The following is a 27,824-nucleotide window of genomic DNA, read 5'->3' on the forward strand; positions in this document are numbered from 1 at the left end:
CTTTCCCATAGAAAGTAATGCAAAATGGATTAATCCGTTCCAGACTTTTAAAAACAACTCCTAAAACAGCAATTTAACCTGAATTTTACTATCGAATGAGACCATTGATCCATAAAATGAAAGCAATAATCAATGTACTGTACTATAAAATAAATAAGACAGTATTGTAGGTGATAAAAATAAAAATTACCGTACTTTTCCATGTATAAGACTAGGATTTTTTCTTTAAAAGTTCTGTTAAAAATTGGGGGGGGGGTCATCTTATACACGGATAGTGTATCCCTCCATTTTCTTAATTTTTATCCCCCCCCAAGGGGGTGTCTTATACACAGGGGCGTGTTATACACGGAAAAATATGGTATTTTTTTTTCTTACTTGCACTGATGATAGTCATTGTTTGGATGGGGCGCTTTTATCCATTTCCACAGTCACACAATCAATCAATCAATCAATCAGTAGCTGAACTGGGTTCCACACAGTCACAAAAACAAATTACAGTGGTACCTCGCAAGACGAATGCCTCGCAAGACGAAAAACGCGCAAGACGAAAGAGTTTTCCGTTTTTTGAGTCGTTCCGCAAGATGAATTTCCCTATGGGCTTGCTTCACAAGACGAAACGTCTTGCGAGTTCTTGCGAGTTTGTTTCCTTTTTCTTAAAGCCGCTAAGCCGCTAAGCTGTTAATAGCCGCTAAGCCGCTAAGCCGCTAATAGCTGCTAAGCCGCTAATAGCCGTGCTTCGCAAGACGAAAAAACCGCAAGACGAAGAGACTCGCGGAACGGATTAATTTCGTCTTGCGAGGCACCACTGTAACCAAAGAAGCCTCAAAAACAAAAACGCAAAAGAAATAGTGGGGGGGGGGGAGTGCCAAACTTAATCCATTCTGGAAGTTTGTTTGTCTTCCGAAATGTTCAAAAACCAAGGCACAGCTTCTGATTGGTGCAGGCGCCCCGGAAACAATTGCCAACAACCGCATCAGACGTTCAGCTTTCGAAAAACGTTAGAAAACCAAGACACTTGCTTCCGGGTTTTCGGCGTTTGAGAACCAAGGAGTTTGAGTACCAAGGTGTTTGAGAAACAAGGTACCACTGTACTGCCGTGTGGAGGGGAACTCAAGAGAAACTGGACATAAAACCCCTACCTACCCCCAGAACATTTGTAATAAAAGAGGTTACAGGATTTCAGCAGAAAGTTACAGGACATACACTGATTGGAAATAAAGTAGTACCGTAATTTTCGCTCCATAAGATGTACCTGACCATAAGATGCACCTAGTTTTTAGAGGAGGAAATCAAGAAAAAAAAATATTCTGAACAAAACAGTACATGTATGATATTTGTGGTTCATGCTGTGGCAAAAATCCTGAGGATCCATGTGGATTCGTGCTTTGTAACCACGTTTTTGCGCCATTGCGGCCCCACGCAACAGTGGGTGTGTGATTTTTTGGGCGCAGGCTGTAGCCATGGACATGCTATGTGATCTGATGGTGAATTTGGGGTGACCCAATGCCAAAATCCTTAGGATCCATGGGCTTTTACCTCCCCCCTCCCAGGCAGCCTCCCTAGCCTTCCTTATCTCTCTTCCGATCCCACCGATCAGCTGTTTCCTTTCAACACTCCCTTCCCTCTTGTTTGCCTTAGTATCTTTTCCTTAGCTAGAACAGTTTTTTGCTGCTCCTTTTTTTCTAATTTCTCTACTTATTGCTTTAGTCTTCCTGTTTCCCCCCTTTGCAAGTTTGCTGTTTTTACCTCCCCCCTCCCAGGCAGCCTCCTTTATCTCTACCGTCCCTTATCTCTCTCCCCGATCGGCAAACGATCAGCGGCTTTGTTCCAACACCCACTTCCCTCTTTCAAAAAAGAGAGCATGATCTGCTTCTTGCCCCTGGGCTGCTCCAGGGACCACACATTCGCTCCATAAGACACACAGACACTTCCCCTTACTTTTTAGGAAGAAAAAAGTGTGTCTTATGGAGCGAAAAATATGGTATATCTTATCCCCAAACCTCTGCAATCACGAACAGTATTGAAAGTGGGATCTCTCATGATCTCCCTAGCTCCATCATGAGAACCATTCATAAATGCACTGTAAAAAGTATGCCTGAAGGGGTCTCACAGTTGTCTTGAGCCAGCTAAACGTGCATTTAGCAGACAGGTGAAATATTCAGTAATTGCATGTTAGCTGTTCTGGAGGGAGGAGGATCAAGAGATAATTAAACCAAGTTTCCTGTTCCCCTTTCTTAATAGCTGATCAGAGCTATTATTGATTTCCTCTGCACAGCAACGTACATTCAACTCCAGATTCTTTCGGGAGCTCCTGTAATCCCTTTTCGATTTAATTCCCTTGGACAATTTGGTGTCATTGGCAAACTTGATTTTTTAATATTTTTTTATTTGTTGCACTTCTATGCTGCTTTCCCTTCAAATGAATCTCAAAGCTGCCTACAAACAATAAGTAATAATAATGGAACAGAACATCACAAGTACGTCGTAAATCATGCAATGCGATTAACAAATCATCCGTAAAGCAATCACTATCTATAAAACACCAAACCAGCAATTTAAAAAAACCAGCAACTGAAAAAATGAGCTTAACTTCACAATTACAGCAACGTCGTTTTAGATGATTAACAAACCAACGAGTCATTCGTAATCTATAAAGCAAGATTAACAAAATAGCAGTTAAGAAATAAGCTAAACACTGCTAGGTTCATTTGCACACAAACTTGGCTAGCTCATGCTCACCCCCAAGTCAAGATTATTAATGAACAAGTTAAAAAGCGCTGGTCCCCAGTACTGATCTCTGGCAGACAAAAGGGAACATCCCTCCATAGGGATAACACTCATTTTATCCCTACTTTCCCCCTTGTTCCTTAATCAGTTGCTACTCCACCAGGGGGCCTCTTCTCCCAACCCATAGCTGTGAGCTTACTCGTGAGTCTTTGGTAAGGAACTTAATCAAAAGTTTTTTGAAAGCCAAAGTACACAGTGTTGATGGAATCACGTCTTTCTATATGCTTGTGGACCCTCTCAAAGAACTGTGAGAGGTTAGTGAGACAGGACTAACCTTTGCAGAAGACATGTTGGTTTTGCTTCTACAGCAGTTGTTCTTCCATGTGCTTGGTAATTTAATCTTTAATCATGCTTTCCATCAGTTTTCCTGGAACAGATGTTAAGCTAACCCGCCACTAATTTCCCAGATCCCCTCTGGATTCTCTTTAAAAATAATAATACTGGTATTACATTGGCCGCCTCCCAATCCTTAGGTACAGAGTGAACATTTGTGCAGACTGCAGTGAACATTTACCGGTATGTTCAATAAATCAAAAATAGTCTAACATTGGAAATGGAGGACTCTTTATGTCACTACTTCATTGCTCAACTCTTGCACAAATTTCCACCACATAGTCAAAGGGAAAACGTACAGTGGTACCTCGGGTTACATACGCTTCAGGTTACAGACTCCGCTAACCCAGAAATAGTGCTTCAGGTTAAGAACTTTGTTTCAGGATGAGAACAGAAATTGTGCTCCGGCGGCGCAGCAGCAGCAGGAGGCCCCATTAGCTGAAATGGTGCTTCAGGTTAAGAACAGTTTCAGGTTAAGAACAGACCTCTGGAACGAATTAAGTACTTAACCTGAGGTACCACTGTACATAGGTGTAGGGGAGAGAGAGAGAGAGAGAGAGGGAGAAAGAAAGAAAGAAAGAAAGAAAGAAAGAAAGAAAGAAAGAAAGAAAAGAAACTAACTGCTGGAATGACAGTATTTGAAGGAGGGAGAAATTCCACACCTGTCTTTTCCATTTGTCTTTTCTACACAGTAATAACCAACCACGAAAACGAAGAAGCCAAGCAGTTTCTCATCTGATTGCCTGTGGTGCAATTCTCTTTACTGAAGCGGGTCAATTAGCATAACTGCTATTGACAGAGCAATGCTGGGAGCAGGAGACCAAAGACTTCTTAAGAAATTGCTAGGATTGGGAGGCTCTGTCCCGGATGCAACAGAGAACAAAAATATATGTTACAAAACATCGTTTTCAATGTTAACTTCATTTTGGAAGGACAGTTGCACTTCTGTTTCCTAAGATTTGTGTTAAAATGTAAGTGGAATGCAAATGAATATCCAGGTTTACTAGCAAGTGTTCACAACACCAACAGGAAACTACGGTAAATGGGAAAAGGGCTGCTTTATCTGTGTACAGTGGTACCTTGGGTTAAGTACTTAATTCGTTCCGGAGGTCCGTTCTTAACCTGAAACTGTTCTTAACCTGAAGCACCACTTTAGCTAATGGGGCCTCCCGCTGCAGTGCAATTTCTGTTCTCATCCTGAAGCAAAGTTATTAACCCCAGGTAATATTTCTGGGTTAGCGGAGTCTGTAACCTGAAGCATATGTAACCTGAAGCGTATGTAACCCGAGGTACCACTGTACAGTGAAGCTTAGCGCTGTTTTTAGAAATGAACATTTTAATGCCACTTGCAGAAACTATAAGATGATGTAATTTTCAGTGATCAGTTTTGCCATTTCCAGTCAGTTTTACCGTTTTGGCATAATCCAACAGCTTAGTTTGCTATTCCTCTCTGGTAAGGACTTTGTCTTCTTCCCATCTCTGGGCTAGTAACATCCATGCGACTGTTGTCACTTACATAAAAATCTTTTCTGATCCTTTCGAATACTGGTACCTACAATTCCTAATAAAAAAGCTTCTGGTTGTTGTTTTTTTACAGAAAACATTTTAAACACCCCCCCCCCAATTCATTATATATCATTTCCCAAAATGCTTTTACTGTATTACCTCACACGTCCACCACATATGATAGAAGGTGCCTTCTTTTTCTTTACATTTCTAGCAGATATCAGATTCAACTGGGATTCAAAGCTGGTTAACCTGATGTATGTGGAATGGCTTGGAATGTAAACAGGCTTGGTGATGGTCACTAGCTTAGCTGGCTTATAAACAGAAAAAATACACTGAGGCTGCTCCAATTAGTTGTTATTTGCCATGATAGCTTCACTTTAGGAAACACACCACCAGGTAATAGAGGAGGACGCATGATAGGCTCCTGTTCTCATTCCCTGGTTGTGGGCTTCCCATGAGCACCTAGCTGGTTACAGTGGAATACAAGATGCCAAACTAGACATGATTTTGGTGTGATCCAGCAGAGCTCTTATATTTTTATAACTTGATCCCGTTCAAGTAAAATGCTCAGTCATCGTGTGGACTGGACTGCCTGCCTGTGATCCAAAATATACATACAGACAAGTCCCATGAATATTTCTTTGAGCGCGAGTCCCACTCAGGTTAGTCCAAAGTTAGTGTGCGTTGGATTGAAGGCTTTGATATCAGTAATGATACATTGGGCTAAAGCCTTTGGTTACAATATACAATTAGAAGATTGGGAAAGCTATGGAAAGAAGGTGTAAATTTTACAGCGTGTAATGCTTTGCAAGAAAAGATAATGAAAATGATGTATAGATGGTACACAACAGCAGTAAAATTAGCCAAAATGTATAAAGTAAGCAATAAATGTTGGAAATGTAAAGAAAAAGAAGGTACCTTTTACCATATGTGGTGGGCTTGTAAGAAAGTAAAATGCTTCTGGGAAATGATATATAATGAGAAGAAGAAAATGTTGAAAAACACATTTGTGAAAAAACTAGAAGCATTTTTACTTGGTATTGTAGGTACAGGAATTAATAGACAGGATAAAAACTTGTTTTTATATGCAGCTACAGCAGCGAGAGTACTATTAGCCCAGCGATGGAAACAGGAAGAATTACCAACGAAGGAGGAGTGGCAAATAAAACTGAAGGAGTATGCAGAACTGGCAAAGTTGACTGGGAGAATATGGAACCAGAAGGACCAGGACTTCCTTATGGATTGGAAGAAATATATGACTTATTTGAAAGACAATTGCATTAATGTAACATCGCTTGTAGGTTTACAAGAAGTTTTAAATGGAGGACTATATAAATTATTGTAAAATGATTTAGGAAGGAAATAATTAGGAGACAAAGTTTAAAAGCATTAATTATAATAATAAAATGCAAGATCAGATAACAAATTTGAAAATCACTAGACAGGATTGACGGAAGTCTCAGGCTATAATAGCCATGATAATAATAATAATAATAATAATAATAATAATAATAATAATATTTATTTATACCTGAGGATAAATGAGGATGATGTGATGTGATGTAAAGTTTTGTTTGGAAAATATATGTAAAAATTAATACAAATGATTTTTTAAAAAAGAAGGCTTTGAGATCCCGCCTCCAACCCCCTCCTGGCACAGTAAACCTGCTGTCATGGCCATGAAGAGAAATAGGTGTGGAAGGTGTTAGGTTGTGGATGAACATATCAGACGACAGAGCGATTCTTCAAACAGCTCTTGTTTATTCACAGGACAGAACAGAACTGAACTGAAGGGTTCAGCCAGCCTGCTTATATAGAGCTCCAGTACAACGTTACTGTAACAACTTTCTAAAACTATCCAATCACTGAACGTCACTTCCGATACCTTATTTGCATAACTATCTACAGTATCCCCCAGCTGGCCCAGGGTGAGAACTTCAGTACATAACAAGGGGTGGATAAAAAGGTAAAGGCCAGTGAGTGCAAAATGCATGGATTTTGGGCAGACCTTTTGCAATCAGCATTTGCCCTTCTCGCTAATGCTGCTGCCTGAATAATGGTGGCTTGCCGTCAGAACTAGCAGAGGCTGCCATGGTTGTCATTTGGGGGTACTGAAAATCGACTGTCTTCCTTGTGAGCCATTCCCTCGATTCAGTGAAACCAAACAATGGCTTGTGGTAAAGTGTTTTTATGGGGAAAGGTTGCTTTGTCTTCTGAAATATTTAATTTCCAGAGCATAGCCAACATGCCATTGTTAACACAATATTTTTCTTTTTTTTGCCTGTCACATTGTCATAATAATGATTTCAAATGTCTGAATTAGCGGTGTGTGCCGCAAACTGTTCAGCCTTCACTTTCTGGGGAGGGGAGGGGTGTTGGGGGGGGAGTCCCAAACCCCAAACAGCAAACAGATTGGTTCTTTGGTATGTGGAGTACTCTCTGTTCTCTTTGCTCCTTTGCATAGCAGAAAAACATTCATCTATCAACGCCAGATTTTCATATTTATTTTCCCGTTTTAAATGGACTTTGTGGCAAGCAACTAAACTGATTTCACACTGTACATCGTTGTCACTGCAGCGGGAAAGGCTTCGGGAGTGAAAAAACTAAATGAAACTAGATTCTCAACCTCTGAAAATGTATTCACAGATCATATATTACGGGCCCAGTCACGATCACACCCATCTATTGGTAATTTGTAAACCATTGATGTATTGATGATTGCTCTCTTTATTTTCTTTGTCTTTAGTGAACCATCACTTCCCCCCTTTTTTGCATTATAAGGCTGCTTTTCAAGGGCTTTAAGTTTCCCTTCTGCACTCTGAGCAGCTGTAGGGATGAAGGGAAATATTGCTGGGTGAAGGGAAGGTGTGACGAAGATGGCTGGTTGGCACTGTTAGGTACTCAAGACATTGTACTCAATGACAGCAGCAGCAGTAGCTTGACTAATACATCTCAACTAACAAGAGTCACCAGGGTGCAGTGGCTGGAGTGTCGGACCAGAAGGTAGAAGGAGTTCTGCTAAAATCCCTGCCCTTTCTTCTTCTTTGGTGATCCCTCGTAGCCCAGTAAGATTGTCTTTCATGAACACAGATTTAACAGTGAGTCCGTAAGTGACAGTGGAGGCCAATTCTGGATCCAAACGTCCTTCCACAGTGGGGATATAGGTTTCTGGGTGGGAGTTGATCACCGTGCGGATTTGCCAAGCATGCCTTCCTCTTAGCATGTTTCTCCCTTTCGTCCTGAGTTCGAGCGTCTTCAAAATAAAGGCTGTTCTCCAACTGGAGCACTTGCAGGCCAGTGTTTCCCAGTTGTCAGTGTGTATTCTACATTTTTAAAGATTTGCCTTGAGAGAGTCTTTAAACCTCTTTTGTTGACCACCAGTATTATGCTTTCCATTTTTAAGTTTGGAATAGAGTACAGTGGTACCTCGGGTTAAGAACTTAATTCGTTCTGGAGGTCTGTTCTTAACCTGAAACTGTTCTTAACCTGAGGTACTACTTTAGCTAATGGGGCCTCCTGCTGCCACCGCACCACCACCACACGATTTCTGTTCTCATCCTGATGCAAAGTTCTTAACCCAAGGTACTATTTCTGGGTTAGCGGAGTCTGTAACCTGAAGCATCTGTAACCTGAAGCATCTGTAACCCGAGGTACCACCGTAGTTGTTTTGGAAGACGATAATTAGGCATCTGAACAACATGACCAGTCCAATGAAGCTGATGTTGAAGAATCATTGCTTCGAAACTGGTGATCATTGCTTCTTCCAGTACACCAGCATTAGTTTGCCTGTCTTCCCAAGTGATGTGTAAAATTTCCCCCCACTCTATCACGAAGCTCATAGGGTATTTTGGGGTTAGTCACTGTCTTGGGTGAACCTATTCCACCAGGTTGTGTGTTTTTTTTTGGTATGACTCAATAAGCATGATCCACAAAAATCAAGATATAAATGTATACAGAAAGAAACAGATGACTTCATGGTAAATGAATCATGCAAAAATGAAGAGGAGAGGTTATTTTCCCACTGTCCATTTTGTAGTGTAAGCTTTCTTCAAAGCAGGGATAGACTCTGTAAGTCTGTAAGTCACCATGGACATGGCTTGTATTGAAATGATGATTTCACAGTCTTCATCCTGTGTTTATACCCAAGGCAACATTAGAATCTTTATGCCTATATTCATATAGCTCCAACGGTCTTTTCCAGAGAGTAGATAACTTCTACTCTCAGGTAATAATAATTCAGGTAAACAAGCTGACTTAAAAGAAAATATAACTATTTTGTTTTCTATGCAAAATACATCAGTCTGTCTGATTAATTAGCAGGCTCTTTCCTTCTTTTCTTTTTAAACCTGACTTTGACAGAAACAGGATCATATTCTTTTTCTGTTTTGGCTTGCGAATTTCATTGCTGGAAACCAACTCCGAGCTCTGTGAAGTGCATTATAATTCCTACCCTCGGTCCTTCGCCTCCATTATAACGAGAAATTTTGTGATTTAACTTGAGAGGGAGCTTGCTGCACTTTACAGCGCTCTTGGCAGGAGTGCTAATTTAATGTAATGCAGTTGGAAATCTAGGGTGGTATTCAATGCTAGTCCTGCTCTTCATAGACGCATTAAAGTTAATGGATATGGCTAATGTGGTTTCATTAACTTCAGTGGGTCTACTCTGAGTAGGACTTGGTTAACTACTATAGTGAAAGGGCAGGTTCAGTACAGCCTCTTTTACTCTCTTTCTTTACACACCTGCCTTGCAAGATAGGCCAGCTGTGTGTCTCTAATTCTCCTGTAGTTGCCATTACCTCCTTGTGAATCTACAGCTTGTTTCCTTCCCAGACAAGGAGGGATCTGGAGGAGTCCAGTTAGATCCTGGACCGGATCTCCTTGTGCCTCCAGCCAACCCTCCCTGCTCTTTTGTGTTGTTGCTGCACTACCTGAGTGGACATTGCTGTGTGATATCTGGACCACCTAGCTTACCAGCCCAAGTGAGCCACCTTGTCCACAGCCATATTGCGGATGAGTTTTATGTTATTGTGACGTGGCCTGGTGTTCAGAAATGCCACCACCAAGTGGGAGGTCATGTTGGTGCTTGCAACTTGCTGCTTCAGGGCAAGGTGACAACCTTTAATTGTGTGTTGTCCCCTCTCCTCTGATGACATAAGCCTGCACCTCATATCATTATTGCAGTTTTGAATGTTCCTCCATACTGGAAAATGCCTTGCCTAAGAGCAACGGCATCATGACAGTGGGTAGTGCCATTGGTTAAGTCTGATGCAATGGTTGGAGCAAGGATGAGCAACACTTTTGCTGCCCAGGACCATAAGTAGTGGTAGATGGGCACTCAGTAGCCGCATGCCAGTGTGATTTGACACCATCCCATTTGGGGGTGACCATGCACAGAGCTTTGAACCATCTCCCTACAGAGGTCAGGGGAGAATATTTTGGCGGTGGGGATTGTGCTACTGATAGCCGCTGCTTAGAGGAATGGTGGATTATAAAAGTAATGAACAGTGTTTTGTGGCTGAATCCAGTCTTTCTCATTCAGCTCTGACTATACTGTGGACTTTTGTTGTTGTTTAGTTGTTTAGTTGTGTCCAACTCTTCATGACCCCATGGACCAGAGCACGCCAGGCACTCCTGTCTTCCACTGCCTCCCGCAGTTTGGTCAAACTCATGCTGGTAGCTTTGAGAACACTGTCCAACCATCTCGTCCTCTGTCGTCCCCTTCTCCTTGTGCCCTCCATCTTTCCCAACATCAGTGTCTTTTCCAGGGAGTCTTCTCTTCTCATGAGGTGGCCAAAGTATTGGAGCATCAGCTTCCAGTGAAGGACAGATCCATTATTTCCTGCAATAGCTATTTCATATGTGGACATTGCTTGAGCATTATAGTGATTGTGCGCATTCATGCTTACGGCTCTGTGCATTGCTATGAAAAAGCAGTTGAGCCATTCATGGAATTAAAAAGCAGGACCACGTGAACTTGCTCTTCTTTCTGTATGTGGCTGGTAGGCCCAATGGTTTGCTGAACTGGGCTCTGTTTGTTTGTTTCAGATTGCATCACTGTTTGATTTGTAGTTGTTCAGGAAATAATGCGCTCTGGCATTTTGTTGCCAGAGGTTCCCTGGTTTTTGATTACAGCTGGGTGTATTGATGTGCCGCAACAAAGTAACAGCAATATCCTGAGGGCAAATGTTCTCTTTGCAATGGAGCTGCCTACCTTTCCTTCATATCATAAAAGTTTAAACAGGCCAAAAAGCAAAACAAAACTAATGGTTTTCCATTCTCAACATTTTTGGAATTGAGATAGATAGCTCCTGTTCTTTTGGTATCTTTGTGGGAGAATGAGTCACACTTTCAGTCTTCTGCTAAATTGAAGCGAAGGAAAGTTAAAGTGTAATTTAACTTTCAGATGGAAATAATGTTTTTATATTGATGGAAGTTTCATTTTTTTTTATAAAAAAAGAAGAAGCCCACGTAGGAGTGGGCTACCATTTGAAAAAAGTTTCACCTGCAAGGAAGTGATTGTGGAGGAGCCTCTCTATCTGACATTGTTTTTGCAAAAGATCAGATTTAATTGCTTCAAACCTTTTCTGATTGTGTGCAGCTTTGCAATGGTTGTGGAAGCACTTAAAGCTATAATAAAACAATTTCCGGAAGATCACACTCACATTTTGAGTTGCATTTTGTTAAGCCATGGCTCGTCAACATGCTCCTGATGTTATTGGATTACTTCTCCCATCATTCCTGACCATTAGCCCTGTTTCTTGGTGGCGATGGGAGTTAGAATCCTGCAACATCTGAGGACATCATGCGTGGTACCCCTGTGCTTTTTTATTTTTTTTAATTAGCTACAAAGGTTTCTTGCATTCCATATAAATTGGAAAGCAAAACCGAGGGTGAGGAAAAAATAAACTCAGGATTGCCAGATAGATTTTTCTGACCTTCACTTCAAAGAGAATCGTTCCAGATCAATGTATTTCAAGGTGGAGCAGATGTGGTTCAGTGGTGACAGCTAGTGGTATTAATTTCATGGTTGACTAGGAAGGTAGCAATGGATGAGCAGAATCCTGTGCACACATACTCAGGAGTAAGCCCCACTGAATTCAACTTCAGAACAATGGCATGTAGAATTGCAGTGTAAATCAAAAATTTTCTAAGCATTCCAGACTGCCCATTCTGCTTGCTTTCCTTCAGCACTTGGTATTCAAAAGCTGCTTCTGAACCAAAAGGTGCCACAAAATGTCGCAGCCCATCCCCTTTGTGCTGCTGTGCGTCCCTCTTCTCCTTCTCCCGTGAGCCATCTTCTTCCTGGGCCATCTTTTCTTCAAGTAAGGTAAAGGTAAAGGGACCCCTGACCATTAGGTCCAGTCGTGGTTGTGGCACTCATCTCGCTTTATTGGCCAAGGGAGCCGGTGTACAGCTTCCAGGTTATGTAGCCAGCATGACTAAGCCGCTTCTGGCGAACCAGAGCAGCGCCCGGAAATGCCGTTTACCTTCCCTCCGGAGCGGTACCTATTTATCTACTTGCACTTTGACGTGCTTTCGAACTGCTAGGTTGGCAGGAGCAGGGACCGAGCAACGGGAGCTCACCCCGTTGTGGGGATTCGAACCGCCAACCTTCTGATCGGCAAGCCCTAGGCTCTGTGGTTTAACCCACAGCGCCACCCGCGTCCCTTTCTTCAAGTACCTCCACCTAATTCCAGCTTCCTTCCCTTCCCAGACCCATAATTTTTTAGGGTGGGGAGTGGGGGAGGGGAGAGAGAACACAGAAAAGTCAAAGTATTTTTCTATGTGTGCGCATCGGGTTCCACATGTTAAGATCCACGACAGAAAAATAAGAGTTTATATTATTGACAGGAGTCCAGCAATGAGGGGTGGAATGGGAAGAGAGATCCTTGTTTGGGGTGTGTGTGCTTGCCCCCCTTCTGCCCCATGGTACTGCCCATTGACCCAACACAGTTGCTTTTTTATTGCCCCATTGCAACACTGCCGTGCTAGACTGGCCATAGTTCAAAAAGTGAATATCTGGACACAAAAGTTGTTGAACTTTTTTTGGAAAAATCTCCCCTCCCCCCAATGAAGAAAATCACCAAAAAACCAACTCTTCCAATATGGGCTGCCATATGCACGGGTTTTCATGGACATTTAAGCTGATTTTCGATAATTCTGCCTGGATGCCATTTTCGACGGATGAATCTGGGAAATTCTGGATGTATGGCAGTCCTAGGCTGTGCACAAGTGACCTCTGGGAATTCTCCACTCAATTTAGGAGCAGAGAAATTGTGTGTGTGTGTGTGTGTGTGAGAGAGAGAGAGAGAGAGAGAGAGAGAGAGAGAGAGAGAATTTCACTGAATTTCTCCAGAAGAGGAGAAATTCCCCAATGATTTTGCAGGCCTGTGGGGCTCCCCATTAGCAGTGGTGCAACTTTTTTCTTCTATCCTCAGGCTTATTTTGCTGTGACTGCATCTGACGCCAGAGTGTGTTCTCCTTCATGGAGAGCACGTGTTGCGGTGGGAGCTAACTAGACACCCCACTGCTGCTGGGCGGGAAAAGAGGTTGGCTACCATTATAATTGAGTTCTTCTTGTTGCTGGGGAGATTCATATGTTGCCATTTTGTGACTGACAGCCAGAGCCTTTATAGACTCTGCGCGCAGCGTTGAGCGTCCTCTTTTCACTGCGTGCATCGGATCACCCGCCCTCCCTCCCTATTTTCAGGTCGTTCGCTTGACCTTGCTATGCCTGTCATGGGGTCATCTGCTTTTGGGGCAGGGGCCCAGTAGGAATTTTGTCCATTTGGCTGATTGGCTGGTGCCATTTGGTTTTTGCCTACTGCGTAGCAAATTGTCACAACTTGTAAGGTTGCAGTTAGGCATTGGTTTTATGAATTGGTTGGTGGAGGGGTATGGATTGGCTGTGCCTGCCCCTCCAGTGCTGCTGCTGCAAGGGATTCTGTTAAAGGAATCCAGGGGCTCGCCATGCTTTTGTCCGAACCCCTGTCAAGGGGCTAGGGCCACGTAAGAGCCCCTGGGAGCATTAGGGGAGAGGTGAGGGCATGGTACCCAGCTCCATCTTTCTCCCCAAAATGTTTTCTCTTTCTGATTTTGCGGGTGTACGAATGTCAGTCTGTCCCCATGCGGGGTCAGATAGTCGCAACCAATGCCTAAGCAACCACTCACATTTCTTGTATTTTGATAAAGTTGTGGCTAAAATTATGCCAAAAACCTTAAACAAAAATCATGTGTCAATTGTGTTTTATTGGGGGTGTCTTGGGGACCTCAACACACAACTGTCACTGTGTTGGCAGCCTGGCTAGCGTTTTGCATCTTCCACAGTGCCCCAGACCTGGTGTCATTCCAGGGCAAGGGGACAATGGTGGCTGCCCTCCCCCAGTGGTGAAGAATACTTAAAGAAATTCTGCAAAGTGGTCTTCTTTTTCAGGACGGCTGTGAGGGGGAAAAAATGCAATTGTCAGAAATTCCCTCAGAAAAAAAAGTCTTGAGAAATTTCAGCTGAGCTTTAGTTTTGAATATGGCTCCTGCTGGGAGCAGGTGGCTTGGCTCCCCAGCCCCCTCACTTGCATATTCACTGCAGATGCCTTTCCTAATTCCCCCTTTCTCTACACAAGCACGCATATGCAGTCTGGGTTTCATTCTGGTTTTTTTGGAGGGGTCCTCCCACTAAACATTTTTAGGCACTTCTGCAAATCTCTGGTTTTTTGCAAGCATTCAGAAGCGCTCCGTCTTGTGTGTGGGTGGAAGTGTTTTGGCTGCAAAGACATCAGCAGGCCTTGTCCGAGTTTGGGGCTAGAGGGGGTGATGGATAGGGGCAGCCCAGGATGTGTTGCTGCCAGAGGAAAAGGACAAAATGGCGCCCTTCCTCATTCCCCAGACAGAGGCCAACTGGATTGTCAGCTGGAGCTTCCTTCAACGCTGGAGATGGGATCTTTTCCTCTTCTGCCCTTGAAGAAGCAGGCTAGTTTTAGGGCACCCAGCACAGACCATGTGGCATAAGCAGTTCTCTCCTCCAACAAAAATGAATGGCTGGGTGTGTGTGTGTGTGTTTGTGGAAAGAATGGCCAGAAAACTGCTTCTGCTGCCATTGAGCATCTACTACCTGAGGTGGTGGCCTCACTGTGCCTAATGATAGAGCTGGTCCTGCCAACAGCTGCTGGTAAACATTATCCGTGAATTTTAGCAGCATCAGGTGGAACTGCAATGCACACCTGACCTCTGGTTGTGTGTGCCACTGCTGCATACTGAGATAGAGCAAGGGGAGCATGATCCATGAAGAAATAAAGAAAATATTAAGAATATCATATAGTAAAAGGCCAGAGGCATTCTTTTTAGGAATTTTAAATGACGATATTCCAAAAGACAAAACTAATTTTTTCTTATACGCAACATCTGCAGCAAGAATCCTGGTGGCTAAGTACTGGAAAGGGAATTAATTACCCACTAGGGGAGAGTGGCTATGTAAGCTCTCAGAATACTTAGAATTAGCCAAATTGACAGACATAATAAGACAAAAACCAAAAAGTGAAGTAAAAAAAGAATGGGAGTGCCTAAATGAATACCTCAAAAGTCAAGGTTCGAGGGCAGAAATCTGGCTGAGTCTGGAATAACCTTGTGACGTGAAAGGATATGAAAGAAGGATTTATATCTAGATGTTAGGATAGAGATGATAAAGAAAACAGGAAAACAGGAAGACACAATGAGAGATAAAGGAGGTGCTGTGGGATTGGTGGAAGTCAATGTCTTGTTGTTGTTTTAGTGTTTATAATATTAACTTGTAAGATATGGATTTGTTTTTGTTGTTTTTTTAGTTTTTGAATGTTGATTTTTGTGTGTTGTGTATTCTTATTTTTTGATATCTTTCGTGTTGTTGTTGTTATGTGGAAAATACTAATAAAATTCATTAAATAAAAAAAAGCAATAGAGCGAGGGAGGGGAGAGACAGTGACAAGTTCGGCTCAGTATGAATACACCAGCAGAACCAGTATGCAGCGGCAAAGTGGGCGACTGGAAGTTGGGAATTTGGCTCACGCAGTCCTTAAGCCATCAAGGCTAATCACCGTCACCAAAGCTTGTGACAGTGATTTCCACAGGTAACTGATGTGTTATGTGTGAAGAAGTACTTATTCTTGTCTGTTGTGTACTGTAACCCTGAGTCAAACATAACATGTGAAGAAGACCGCTTTTGCCAGTTTGTTATTTCCCGAAATCTGGAGCAAGAAATCCAAGCCAAGCTGTGGCAAACGTTTTTAGAAGGATCCCACTAAACAGCGCAGCTGCTGTTGAGGTTGTGAAGTTAAGTGTCTTATGGAACAACATCTTTGAGAAGACGCAACTCTTTCACGAGCTGAAATGAGAATTTCCAAGTTGAGGAGGTGCCCTTTTGCCAGCGTGTGGGAGGCCAACCCCTTGATGGTCAAAGTAAAGTTTAAGAGAGGACTTGCTGTGTGATTATTATTTCCACAAGTTTGGGCTCAATGTGTCATGAGGAGCAATAAATCCTACCACAGAGATTTATTGTTGTTGTTTTTTCTGTTTTGGTTCGGTGCCCAGATAATGTGAAGGAAAAAGCAAAGAGCAAGAAAAGTTTACAGAAAGCAGATTTTACTTCATCTGTATGCAGGGAGTGAGGAACAAATAATCATGAAGCGCAGGAAAGTCCTAGGGTTGCCTTCACCAGCAAACCAAATTGTTGCTCAGTAGATCTGCTCAGGGAAGAGGTTATTTAAGCATGGTGTTCCCCCTAAAGTGTCTGGATGTTTAACTACATAAGGTAAGTTAAACTGCATTCTGAGAGAGGAGATTTAGGAAAGAAGACAGTAACCTGGGTATCTAAGATTGAAATCATTTAGCAATTTGTGGGTCATTGGGTTGCCATATTCCTAAAAGTGGATATCCAGATAAAGTTGTTGAGCTTTTTTTCTTTTTCTGAAAGTTGTTGAGCTTTTAAGTTTCGGGGCTTTGGGGGGAATTTTTGTGGATTTACCACATAACTTACCCCTGCTTGCCGTACGTCAGGGTTTCCCCAGACATTTTGCCAATTTGGCAAAATCCGCCCAGACGCCATTCTGCTGGCTGACTGCCGGGTGTTTCTGGGAAAATCCAGACGTATGGCAGCCCTAGTGGGTCAAAAACTGGGCCTGGAAGATATCACCTCTGTGCAGCTGTTAGGATTCTGAGTTTCATCATGAGCATGCGGACTGGTCCCATTTCTTCTTCATGCCTGATTTCAATTAAGTAGATGGGGGCCTGTGGATGCCAAGCCCAGTCCACATAGGGCTGCAAAAATGGAAGGGTATATACAGATCATATAATTCCCGCCCACATGGCTGGGGTCTATGTGCAAAGTCTCTGTGAAATGTGATGCTCAGGAAGTAGAAACTGAGTGTGCCTAGAGGACAGGAATAACTAACATGGTCTTGATGTGCAGATGCACAGAACATGAACGTCTCAGGCTAAGGGGAAGCCAGAGCAGTGGTTAACAACAGCACTAAGGGGAAGCCTGAGCAGGGATTAACAACAGCACTGCAATATGCATCTGGTACTCCTGCCTGCCCCTCCCTCCCTATCTCTGACATTCTCAGGAAAATGTCTACTGTATTGGCATCATTTTTTAATTAGAGATCAGATTTTGTGACATCCACACAGTCCTATTTACACAAATATAGGTATCTATCAGCGTAGTAAGGTGTATTTTGTGTATTTCATTTGTACAAAGGATTTGCATAACTTAAGGCCACATGGACAGGAAGATAGATAATATTGGCCAATAAAATTCTAATTAGTCCCAATGGTGTCCTACCATGAAAATCTTTAAAGAAAAGGTTTTCTATTAGTGGCATTTACAAAGTACTTCAAATGGAAGATTTCATGTTATTAAGATCACTTTCCAATCAGTGTGACAAAATTCAGTGTTTCAGATATTTTCCAGGCATATTCTTTATTGTTTCTCATAATTTGCATTTTATGTCAAGCATTCCATTTTATGTCACCAGGCAGAACTTTTTAATGGCTTCTGAAGTGTCAGTCTTCCCCTTGTTTTCTTTCCAATAAAGCTATTTCCATCATTTCTTCAAGTGTGCTAATTTTCTATCTAATAAATGGAAAAGTAGCTTGCCCCATTTGTTGAGAAATCCAAAATAATACAGATGAGGAAATGGCGTGTCCCAATTAATGTCTTTTGAATCTATGGGTAGAAACATTTCCCCCAGGTATTATCAGAACTGCATGTTCCTGTGGCCTAACGTTTGTGTCTTGCGTTAAGCTGCATTTGTACACCTACCTGATAGCTTTAGCAGGAGAAGAGTGCCCGATTTGAGCATACACGAATTCTCTTAGGTATATCTGTGCAACCAAAACATATCAGTTTCCATCCGTTAGTGAATACACCTTCTCCCAAAGAATTATGGGTGCAGTAGTTTCATGGGAGTACTGGGAGTTCTCTTAGAGACCCTATACCCCTCTCCTAGGCAGTAGGCATAGGCTGGCATCAGCACTTGGTATCCCCAGTAAGCTGCTAGGGCCCTGGCACCTTGGCAAGGGCAGCTGTTCAGAAATTTTCCAGACCAGAAATCCAAGGGATGGCAGGCAGGCCACCATGTCAATTTCCCATAGTGCACCTGTTTGTGTCTCCCTAGTGGATGTTGTGAAACTTAAAATGTCAGCTAGATTCAGCCTCCAATGATTCTTTTGAATTATTTTTATTATTTATTATTTGTACCCCACCCATCTGGCTGGGTTTCCCCAGCCACTCTGGGCGGCTTCCAACAAAGATTAAAAATACATTAAAATGTCACACATTAAAAACTTCCCTGAACAGGGCTGCCTTCAGATGTTTTCTAAATGTCAGGTAGTTGTTTATCTCTTTGACATCTGATGGGATGGCGTTCCACAGGGCGGGTGCCACTACCAAGAAGGCCCTCTGCCTGGTTCCCTGTAGCTTTGCTTCTCGCAATGAGGGAACTGCCAGAAGGTCCTCAGCACTGGACCTCAGCGTCCGGGCAGAATGATGGGGGTGGAGACGCTCCTTCAGGTATACTGGGCCAAGGCCATTTTGCTTGCTACCTCTACTGTTGAAGCCCGCCATGGTTGCCCTGATGGAAAAGGTGGCCTTCAAGAGGGAATTTTATCAAGGGCAAAATCCGTAAGATCAGGAGCTCACCCTGTTTCTGCCTTACCAGTTTAAAACTGCTCTGCTTGGTTTTTGGACTCAACCTCTTTATTAGCCAAAAGGCAATTTTCATTCGCACTCATTTGAATAAATCCCAACATTCAAATGAAATGTAACTGTTTTCTCCTCATGGACTGATGCACAGACATCTTAACCATCGAGAGAAAGCTGTATTTCTTTCATTAATTGCTGGGGGGGGGGAGATGTTGTGATGACATTAGATGAAAAACCCAATTAAGTCTTGTTGCATGTAGAATATTGACAGTATATTTTGAATAGAAAATCAACCTTTTCCCGACAGTCTTATAGCCAAAATCCATACATTCAGTTGCTCAGGTTTCAGAAAGATGCCCAGTGATTTGTTTTAGACTTAAGTGCTTCCGAAAGGCAATTTGGAGAAACCTTGAGAAATGGGTGGATTTAAAATTAACCCAAATGCTTTAAACAAATTCCATAGCTTTGAACTAAATCCTTCAGCTAAAATGTAGGGATATATTTATACTCTGCAGCATACCCCGTTTTCGGAATGTTCCCTGTGTTTTATAATGAAAGGCTATAGCTTAATATTGTCTTGATTAATGATGGTCTGCTCATTCATCACACTTGCCCACATGGAGGTAAAGAGGCTCAGTTTTTCCTGAATTTTCAGCTGCTGCTAGTGGAACAGAGGTCAGTTGTGGGAGCCTCTTGCTCCATGGTTCACATTGCATTCGTATAACCCTGTGGACATAATTTAGGCTGCTTGTTTTGGCCAGGAAAGCCCTAAATCATTTGGATTTGGATATGACTAACCCATTTGCTGGGGATGCAGGTGGCGCTGTGGGTTAAACCACTGAGCCTAGGGCTTGCCGATCGGAAGGTCGGCGGTTCGAATCCCTGCGACGGGGTGAGCTCCCGTTGCTCAGTCCCTGCTCCTGCCAACCTAGCAGTTTGAAAGCACGTCAAAGTGCAAGTAGATAAATAGGTACTGCTCTGGTGGGAAGGTAAACGGGCCACATGACCCAGAAGCTGTACGCCGGCTCCCTCGGCCAATAAAGCGAGATGAGCATCGCAACCCCAGAGTCGGTCACGACTGGACCTAATGGTCAGGGGTCCCTTTACCTTTACCTTTACCTCATTTGCTACTAGCATAGTATGGTATCGCTATGACTTTCCTGTGATTCAGTACAGTGGAACTTTGCTACCATTTGGATGATTGACTCACATGTGTCACTAGGTTCAAGCCCATGGGGGCAGCAGCACACCCCCCCCAATCTGGTCCATGGCTAATGGCATGAATGGTACCATACAGCCTCAGCAATCCCATGTCATTCAGTCGTCCAAATGTCATTAGTGTGCATTTAACCACAGGGAAGAGACAACTGCATCACTTAAGAGAATGTATGAGCCAGAACAAAGATACTGTAGTCTGTTTGTGCATCATCACAGAACGAATTCAGATTATTGATTCAAGTTGTGCAGGACTTGCTCTAAAAATAGACATGGTATATTTTGTCTGGTTATGGGAATAGGCTATGTATTTGTAGATCTGGGATGCGGAAGACCATATCTGTTAATATGCCTCCTCTAACAGCACTTTGGTGATCTCTGAAGTCTGAAACCCAATGTTTGAACTGCAGACCGGAATGCATCATCAAAAGGAAAGCGTCTTTTAGTAGATCCTGAAAATTACATCACTAAATGGGTGGCTGGCTTCGCTGCCTGTGAATCTAAAAACTGTTACGAGTTACTGCAGGAAAAAAATGGTTAGCTGTAAAGGGGAGGTTTTTTGTACTTGATTGCGTAAATTGTATTGATTTAACTTTTTTTTAATCTTGTATTGTGGGAAGGGTATCAATACATTTTAATATTACATACTTGGTTGTATTTAGATATTATGATCACTCACAACCCAGACTACAAACAGGACTGAACCTGTTATCTGTACCCAATCTTCCTTTCCATTGATCGGGATTTTTTCTCCTGATGATAAATTTCTGTCCCCGAGAGCTGGTTTTGGTGCATGCTTCACACACTTAGTGCTTGGAGTACTTTTGTCATTACAGTGCCCATTCCCACCCACCCCTTTCTGATTTTAAGACCAGATTAGCATTTTTATTTTATTCTATTCAATACAAGGTGGTCTTTTCCAAGGAGGAGGAGCACTAGGTGGGCTGCTAGGTCTCAGCACTGAAAAATGTGCCACAATTTATGAAACAATGACCTTGACAGAATGAAATGTTCCTTTTTTCATTCTCAACTGCCTTGTCTCAAAGGTGGAGGGAACTAGGTGATTGAGCTGAGCAAAGGGGTAAAGATGGAAGAATGATAATAAATAAATGTCTATAGTAACTGGGTGCTGTATAGGAATCCTTTTGGTTTTAACCCACAGGGCCCTGTACCCAAAGCTTACAATCTAATTAAAAGAAGTAATAAAGTGACTTCAGCCCTTTTGAAAGAAATACCCCAGATCTCTTTGCAATGCACAAGGGTAGCCAACGTGGAAGCTGGGAATTGTAGCGGCAATATCTGGAGATCATCACATTGGGTACCCCTGAGCCAAGAGCTGAAGCCGGGATCTTCTGAGACACCTTTTCACAAACAGCATTTCCAGTTCCAGGGATTCCATGAAGAAAGTTGTATTGGCAGGCAAGCGCGCGCGCGCGCGCACACACACACACACACACACACACAACATGGGAGTTCCATGGAGTTGCACTGCTTGAGCAATTGTCCTGGGACTTCCTCCCAGTGGCGTAGCGTGGGTTGTCACCACCCGGGGCAAGGCAAGTAATTTGCACCCCCTAACCCGTGGATTTGTGCCCCCTAACCCGTGGATTTGCGCCCCCTAACCCTAACCCCCAGATGTTGCGCCCGGTGCGGCCGGCCCCCCCTGCACCCCCACGCTACGCCACTGCTTCCTCCCTCTTCCCCTCCCTCCCTCCCTCCCTCCCTCCCTCCTCCATGCTTTCCAGGGGTTAAATCGGGGATGGCCAGCAGGGCAATGCTTGCAGGGTGCATTGCTGCTGGTTATTGAGAGGGAGAGCCAAGTGGGAATCCTGACATGGTGCCGGCACATAAGTGGAGCCAATCCGCTGCTCTCGTTGCTTGCCTCAACCCTCCCCTTCTAGGTAACCAGCAGTGACATGTGGCACTGGGAAGCCAGAGAAGCAATGCTGTGCCATCCATTCAGGCGCTCACCATGGGAAAACATTGCCCTCCTCTTGGCTCTTTCATTGAGTTGCAGCCTGGTGGTAAGAGTTAAATATGCCGCTCCTTTGATGCAGGAGAGATAAGAACTCTCTCTGATTTCAATACACCTCAATGAAAGGAAATGTCAAAAACAGTGCAGAAAATAACGCAACTATTTACACTAACACTTGCAGACTAAAATGATAGCAAGCACCACTCAGATGTGCTCGTGTGATTTCTGTCCCTCACCTCGGACCAAAATGCGACTTGCGGAAATTTCTGCTCTCATTTCTGATGGAAACCTCTGACATCTCTAATGAAGAGCACATGTCAATAGTTTTGTTGCACTCCAGTTTCACATGCTTGTGAGCAAAAGCTTGATCTGAGCCTCTACTCATGGTTGCATTTTAAAGTGGGGCAGGCTGAAAAATAAACCTGTGTGTGTTTCGTACTTTTTATACCGTTTGATTGTGATGAAACCTCAAAGCTGTTTACAAAGCCGCACTTGAGAATCTATATCTGAGTACAGAATGTCAAGTGAGAATTGACCCCGGTCCATTGGAAAAAGACTTTGTCTTGGTGGTAGCATACTATGAATAAACTTTACAAATAGACTGAAATGCCTCAGTAATAACACTTTTTTGACCAGGGTTATAGACTTGTGGGAGTCTGTTGCAGCAAAATCAATGAAGAATCTTGCCTCATCTTAAAGACTAGATTATTACAAAAGCTTTCATAGAGAAGTCCATTTCATCAGATGCATACAGTGTTATTCTCAACACACAAGTTCAGAGGAAAACAATGTAAACAGTTTTTAATAATAATGCTTAAGATTTGGGCATCTTTTAGTAAAAGAATCCTATGGAACATGCTTTGAAAATTTTAACCTGGAGGAAAAGTGCTGCTTCAGAAAGTCACTTGCTTCATTCAATGGCAGCCTTTACTCCAAAGCAATGTCTGTGTAGCTAAACTGATCGGTCCGTGACTACTTTCAGCGACTGGAGGTGAAGCAAATTTTCTCATTGGTCAGCTGTTCCCACCTTTTGCCAATACTTGTTTAGGAATGGTTCATTTGTTGGTAATTAGCTGCCCGTTTCGCAGTTACTTGGTCACTAGTTGATTTTACCCTTTTCTCTAAAAGGATGCATCTAGATCTAAAACAGTTTTGCACAGTGGCGTCGCCTCTCATCCACGATTGCTCGCTCGCTTAGGCAGGCTGCATGCACTCAGGCAGATTCTCTTGGAGGTACATTAGTGCAATTGCTTGACTCTGTTCCACTTTAATTGAAGCAGGCCTTTTCCCCACCCCCTTTGGATTATCCTCTCCCTCTGTACTACTCTAGTTTGGTGTGCTTTTGTGTATGAAGAGGGAAAGAATGAGAGAAAGGGAAAGAGAGAGAGAGAAAGAGACACAGACGTTGGTCAGGCTTCTGCTGACAGATGACTTTTCCTCAGTTGCCGGTTTCCTTGCCTGTCAGTAAAGTGGCTGGTAAGTGGAAGAACCCGAGAAGGGGAGGGCATTTGTGGGTGGGTGTGAGAGAGAAGGAGAGAGAGAGAAATTCGGCACTGCAAGGAATGAGGGCTGCCTTTCATAGCACAGAGGGGAGACGCAGAGTGAGTCCAGCGAATGGCAAGGCGGATAACTGGGAGCTGTACATCTGCCAGTACTATAAGGCCTCCCATTCAGACAGCTTAATTGTCCGCAAGGCTTTCCCCCACCCCTCCCTCGCCCCTGATAAAGATCCTTCAGCTGGTATTACTGATTGTATCCTTGGCTTATTGTGTAAAAATAAAAAATAAAAATCTGTGGGTTGCCTTCAATCTGGAGATCAGCCTCTAATCCCTTCCATCACTCTGAGGAACATGGCATGCCACCACAGCTGCCCCCCGGAGCACACCTGAAATTTTTTGCTCCTTGTGCGGAAGCCAGGGGTGTGCGTGGCAAAGGGGGGAGCATTTGGAGGCAGGGGGGAAATATGGTTGCTGCTCCTGGTCAGTGTTAAGAAAAAAAGAAAAAGGAAATTGGCGCGTGTGCATGTTTCGGGGGACGCATCCATTCTCTCTGAGCTTTGACCAAAGTGAAAACCTAGAGCTATGGAGTCTCCAACGAAGGAAATTGAAGAATTTGAGAGCAACTCTTTGAAATACCTGCAACCGGAACAAATAGAGAAGATATGGCTTCGCCTCAGAGGACTGTAAGTAACACTTTATCTTTTGTATTTCCCTATTCTCTCTCTGTCTCTAGTTTTTAAGGCAATGATTTAGACATCTGTTCTTTTCCACATACTTTTTAGTCCAGTCCAAGGACAAACCACACCTGCTTACTGCATATCCACCAACTTCCAGCCACTTACAGGGGTAAAAGAAACCCACGGTCTTTTCTCTGAATATGAAATTGCATGTTACAGTAAAGTAATGCCATTTATGTCAGCACAAATGCAACAATGTTTTCATATGCAAGTGGGCATAAAAAAAAAAACAGCCACACCTCTGTCATATTAAAACTAAGCCTATACCCAGTTCTGTTTACCTCTGTGTTTGTTTGTGCGTTCCTCCCTCCCTCTCCCAAAAGCAGCTTGAACAAATGTGGAGGAACTTGGAAAACACAGTTGAAATTCACTTTTTAACGGCAGGAAACTCATGTCTATTTTTGTTAAATGCTTGTGATTCAGCATGCGTTTATTTACTTGAACTTTTGGAATGGGCATGATTTTTGCCGTATTTTTTTTGCTGTCCTAGCAGCATGACAGAGGAAAGGTGAGGTACGCAAAAGGTGAGGTTTGAAATGCATATATATGTATTTATCTGGATCTCTTGTTTCTAAGTGTGTGTGTGTGTGTGTGTGTGTGGCAATGAAATTATTATTAGAAACTTTAATTCTGCAACCCTAGACACACTTAGCTGTAAGTCCCACTGAACTCAGTAGGGGTTACTTCTGAGTAGGCATGCATGGGATTGTGCTGTAAATCTGTTTAATGGCAACAGAGTATTTGCTTTATTCCTTTTCTGACCAAGCCTACATAGAGTGTTAGCATGTTAAGCTGCATCTGTCCAGATGTTCAGAACAGAATATTTTCTCTCTCATCATCTTAACAAAGCAGACTGTGATTTCACTAGGGAGAGATGTTGGGCATGAGGGGAATATATCGGGAAAAGTAATCTCAGCCCCCCTCCCCCCCCCAAGAATCCCAGCTTAAAACTTGAAGCTTTCTTTCTGCAAGTTGTTGGCGTGTTGTCGTTTTCTTTAACCTGGTGATATCACGTTTTATAAGAAATTATTCTGAACGTGTTGTGCTTGCCTTGGACCAGAAATGAATATATATCACTGTTCCAGGAAGTCTGTTTTGTGAAGAAATGCAGTCAAGCCTGATGACAGCTGTTGTGTAGCAGTTCCAAACAGACTAGCTCTACAAAAACAACAACCCCAAACCTTTATTTTTCAATCTCTCTGCTGGTTATATATACATCTGTGATTATCTAAAAATTCTGTGCAAGAGTTAGACTAACCCTCATGGTCAGATATGATTAAGGGTTTTGGTCAATAGCATAATTTCACGACAATCTACTCTGTAATAATCACTGGTGCAATTCTGCCCATACTTAGGGAGCAAAGCAAATTCAAAAGGACCTTGTTGTATTCAATTCAATGGCATCATCTTGCAAAGTGATGCTGTAGCCAGAACCCTGCTGGGGTGTGTGTGTGTCTATGGAGTATGTCTCACAATAGTGCTGTCCTTCTTTAGATAGTGTCAGGATGAACACCCAAGTGCAAAAGACAGCACACTTAAAAAGTACCCGCCCCCCCTTTGACCTCTCAAAACCGCCCAGAAAGTACATTTCCCTCTTTCTTTCAAAACTAGCATGACTGAAATGTGTTTTTTCTTCTTCTTTGTTAATTGTGCTTTTTGGTGGTGGCTTGGATATGGGACTTGACACTTTGTAAACATAGTCTGCTGGCTGAGGTTCGGGCAATAGGCATTTCACATTTTATTTTATTTTCCTTTCCGATTCCCCCATGAGTAATTTGAAGGCAGAGGCTTTCAATCTCTTAAAAGCAAATGGATACACTTACAAAAAGACTGGTCCCTCAAAAGATCAAGCAGGATATTCCAGAAGGGCGCATAGTTCCATGCAAATAAATGTCTTCATCCACCGGCAGGGTGGTAATAATTTCATCATCAGATTGTACCTCTGCATTGCAACTGCACAGGAAGTGAAACAGAACACTACTGTATACCAAGACACCAATGGCAAAGGGATATTAGCTTAGTAGTAGTAGTATTATGTTACTGTGATCTTAGTAAAAACTTAGTGCACAAACCAAACCGAGTCGAAACACGATTATTTCAAGCCTGCCTCTAATAGGATCTTAACTCTATTTTGCCGTGCACCGGTGTAAAATACTTGCATGTATAGCCTAAGAATTGAGTGGTGTCAAGGCTTGAGGATGGCCTGGAGAAGACAATGAAGAGTTGCATTTTTTTTGGGGGGGGGTGCTGAGTATTGACAAGAAGACATCATTGGCTAGGATCCAAACGCCCATGCGCAGAGTTCCATACACAGTGTCCCTCTTTTATGGCACTGTTTCCCAAGGCAGCCCATCACCTACCCTATAAAGTTGCTCTTGAAGGTCAGGGATTCTCCAGAGTAGAATTCAGTGCACAATTGCAAAGAAAAACTGGCAGCTTCTCCTTTGCACCTGTGGCTTTTCCTGTCCCCAGGACTATTTGGCCAGGAGGCCAGCACTTATGGGTCCCTCTGCCCTTTACAACCCTGCTACGGGAGCCATCCTATAGTCTGGCTCCAGCCGTGTGGAAGGGGACATCTGTATGTGTCTTTCCCACAGTATTGGCAACCTGCCTACAGGGAGGGTAATAATTCTAGGGGAAAGACAAGGGGATGGGCCAGGCCTATGTCATTCCAGGCTAGAGCCATGCCATGGCATGAACTTATGGAACGTAAGAACATAAGTCTTTCTGGATTACAGCAATGTTCAGTGCAACATATGGCTACGATGCAGTGTCCAACCAAATGCCTATGGGAAACACACAAGCAGGATATGACCCCGTAGTGGCTCTTGTGGTGAGGCTGTAACACTGCGCTAAGTGCTTTCAAAGGATTGATTCTAATAGATTTTCCCTCAACAGGGAAATGCACATGGTTGGATTGTGGGGCGGGCGGGCGGGAAAATCCATTTAGATTTTGTAAGAAGGACATGCTAGCTTCCTGCCTGTCCCTGCTTACATTTTCTTCCTGGAAAATCGCGCTCTTTTCATCCCTTGCGTTTCACATTCATATTGCTGCACGTGTGAACCTCTGCATAGAAAAAGGTTTTGTCAGACGGGCTCTTAGTGAAGAGATCAGGCCTTACGGAGGCGTTTTGCTGCCTTACCAAGATCTTGCCGGAACCCTGAAGCAGCTGCAACCGCTTCCGCTCGCTTCTCAGGCAGTGGCGCTGAGCTCCCTCAGAAGTGCCCCAAGGATTCTGCCACCCGAGGCGGCTGCCTCAATCTACCTCGTGGATGGCCAAACAGTGGACGTGAGCCTTCTCTCTCTAAAAGGACGAGTGGAAGGAAGAGAGGGCAGGGTGCCCATAAAGGTAAAGGTAAAAGGACCCCTGACCATTAGGTCCAGTTGTGGCCGACTCTGGGGCTGCGGCGCTCATCTCGCTTTATTGGCCGAGGGAGCCAGCGTACAGCTTCCGGGTCATGTGGCCAACATGACTAAGCCGCTTCTGGCAAACCAGAGCAGTGCACGGGAACGCCGTTTACCTTCCCGCTGGAGCGGTACCTATTTATCTACTTGCACTTTGACGTGCTTTTGAGCTGCTAGGTTGGCAGGAGCTGGG

The 27,824-nt window shown here is 43.4% G+C and overlaps 1 protein-coding gene across 7 annotated transcripts in view; it reads left to right on the plus strand.

The window, feature by feature from the left end:
* The window catches only part of PDE1C (phosphodiesterase 1C), a 343,488-nt gene that overhangs the window by 145,026 nt on the left and 170,638 nt on the right, over positions 1-27,824 (plus strand). For 2 of the 7 annotated variants that reach the window (XR_014540119.1, XM_083577924.1), the window contains exon 1: positions 23,460-24,171. The exons of 4 other annotated variants lie outside the window; for them this stretch is intronic. Coding sequence is in view for 1 of the 3 variants with exons in the window: in XM_083577924.1 (XP_083434050.1) it covers positions 24,071-24,171 (101 nt within the window). In the remaining 2 variants the exon portion in view is untranslated. Of the gene's footprint in view, positions 1-23,459; positions 24,172-27,824 lie in introns of those variants that run through there. One more of the 7 variants, XR_014540120.1, reaches the window with a different exon arrangement.

The sequence above is a fragment of the Podarcis filfolensis genome (genome assembly GCF_964270895.1).
Source record: "Podarcis filfolensis genome assembly, chromosome: 12".
NCBI classification, from domain to species: Eukaryota; Metazoa; Chordata; class Lepidosauria; order Squamata; family Lacertidae; genus Podarcis; species Podarcis filfolensis.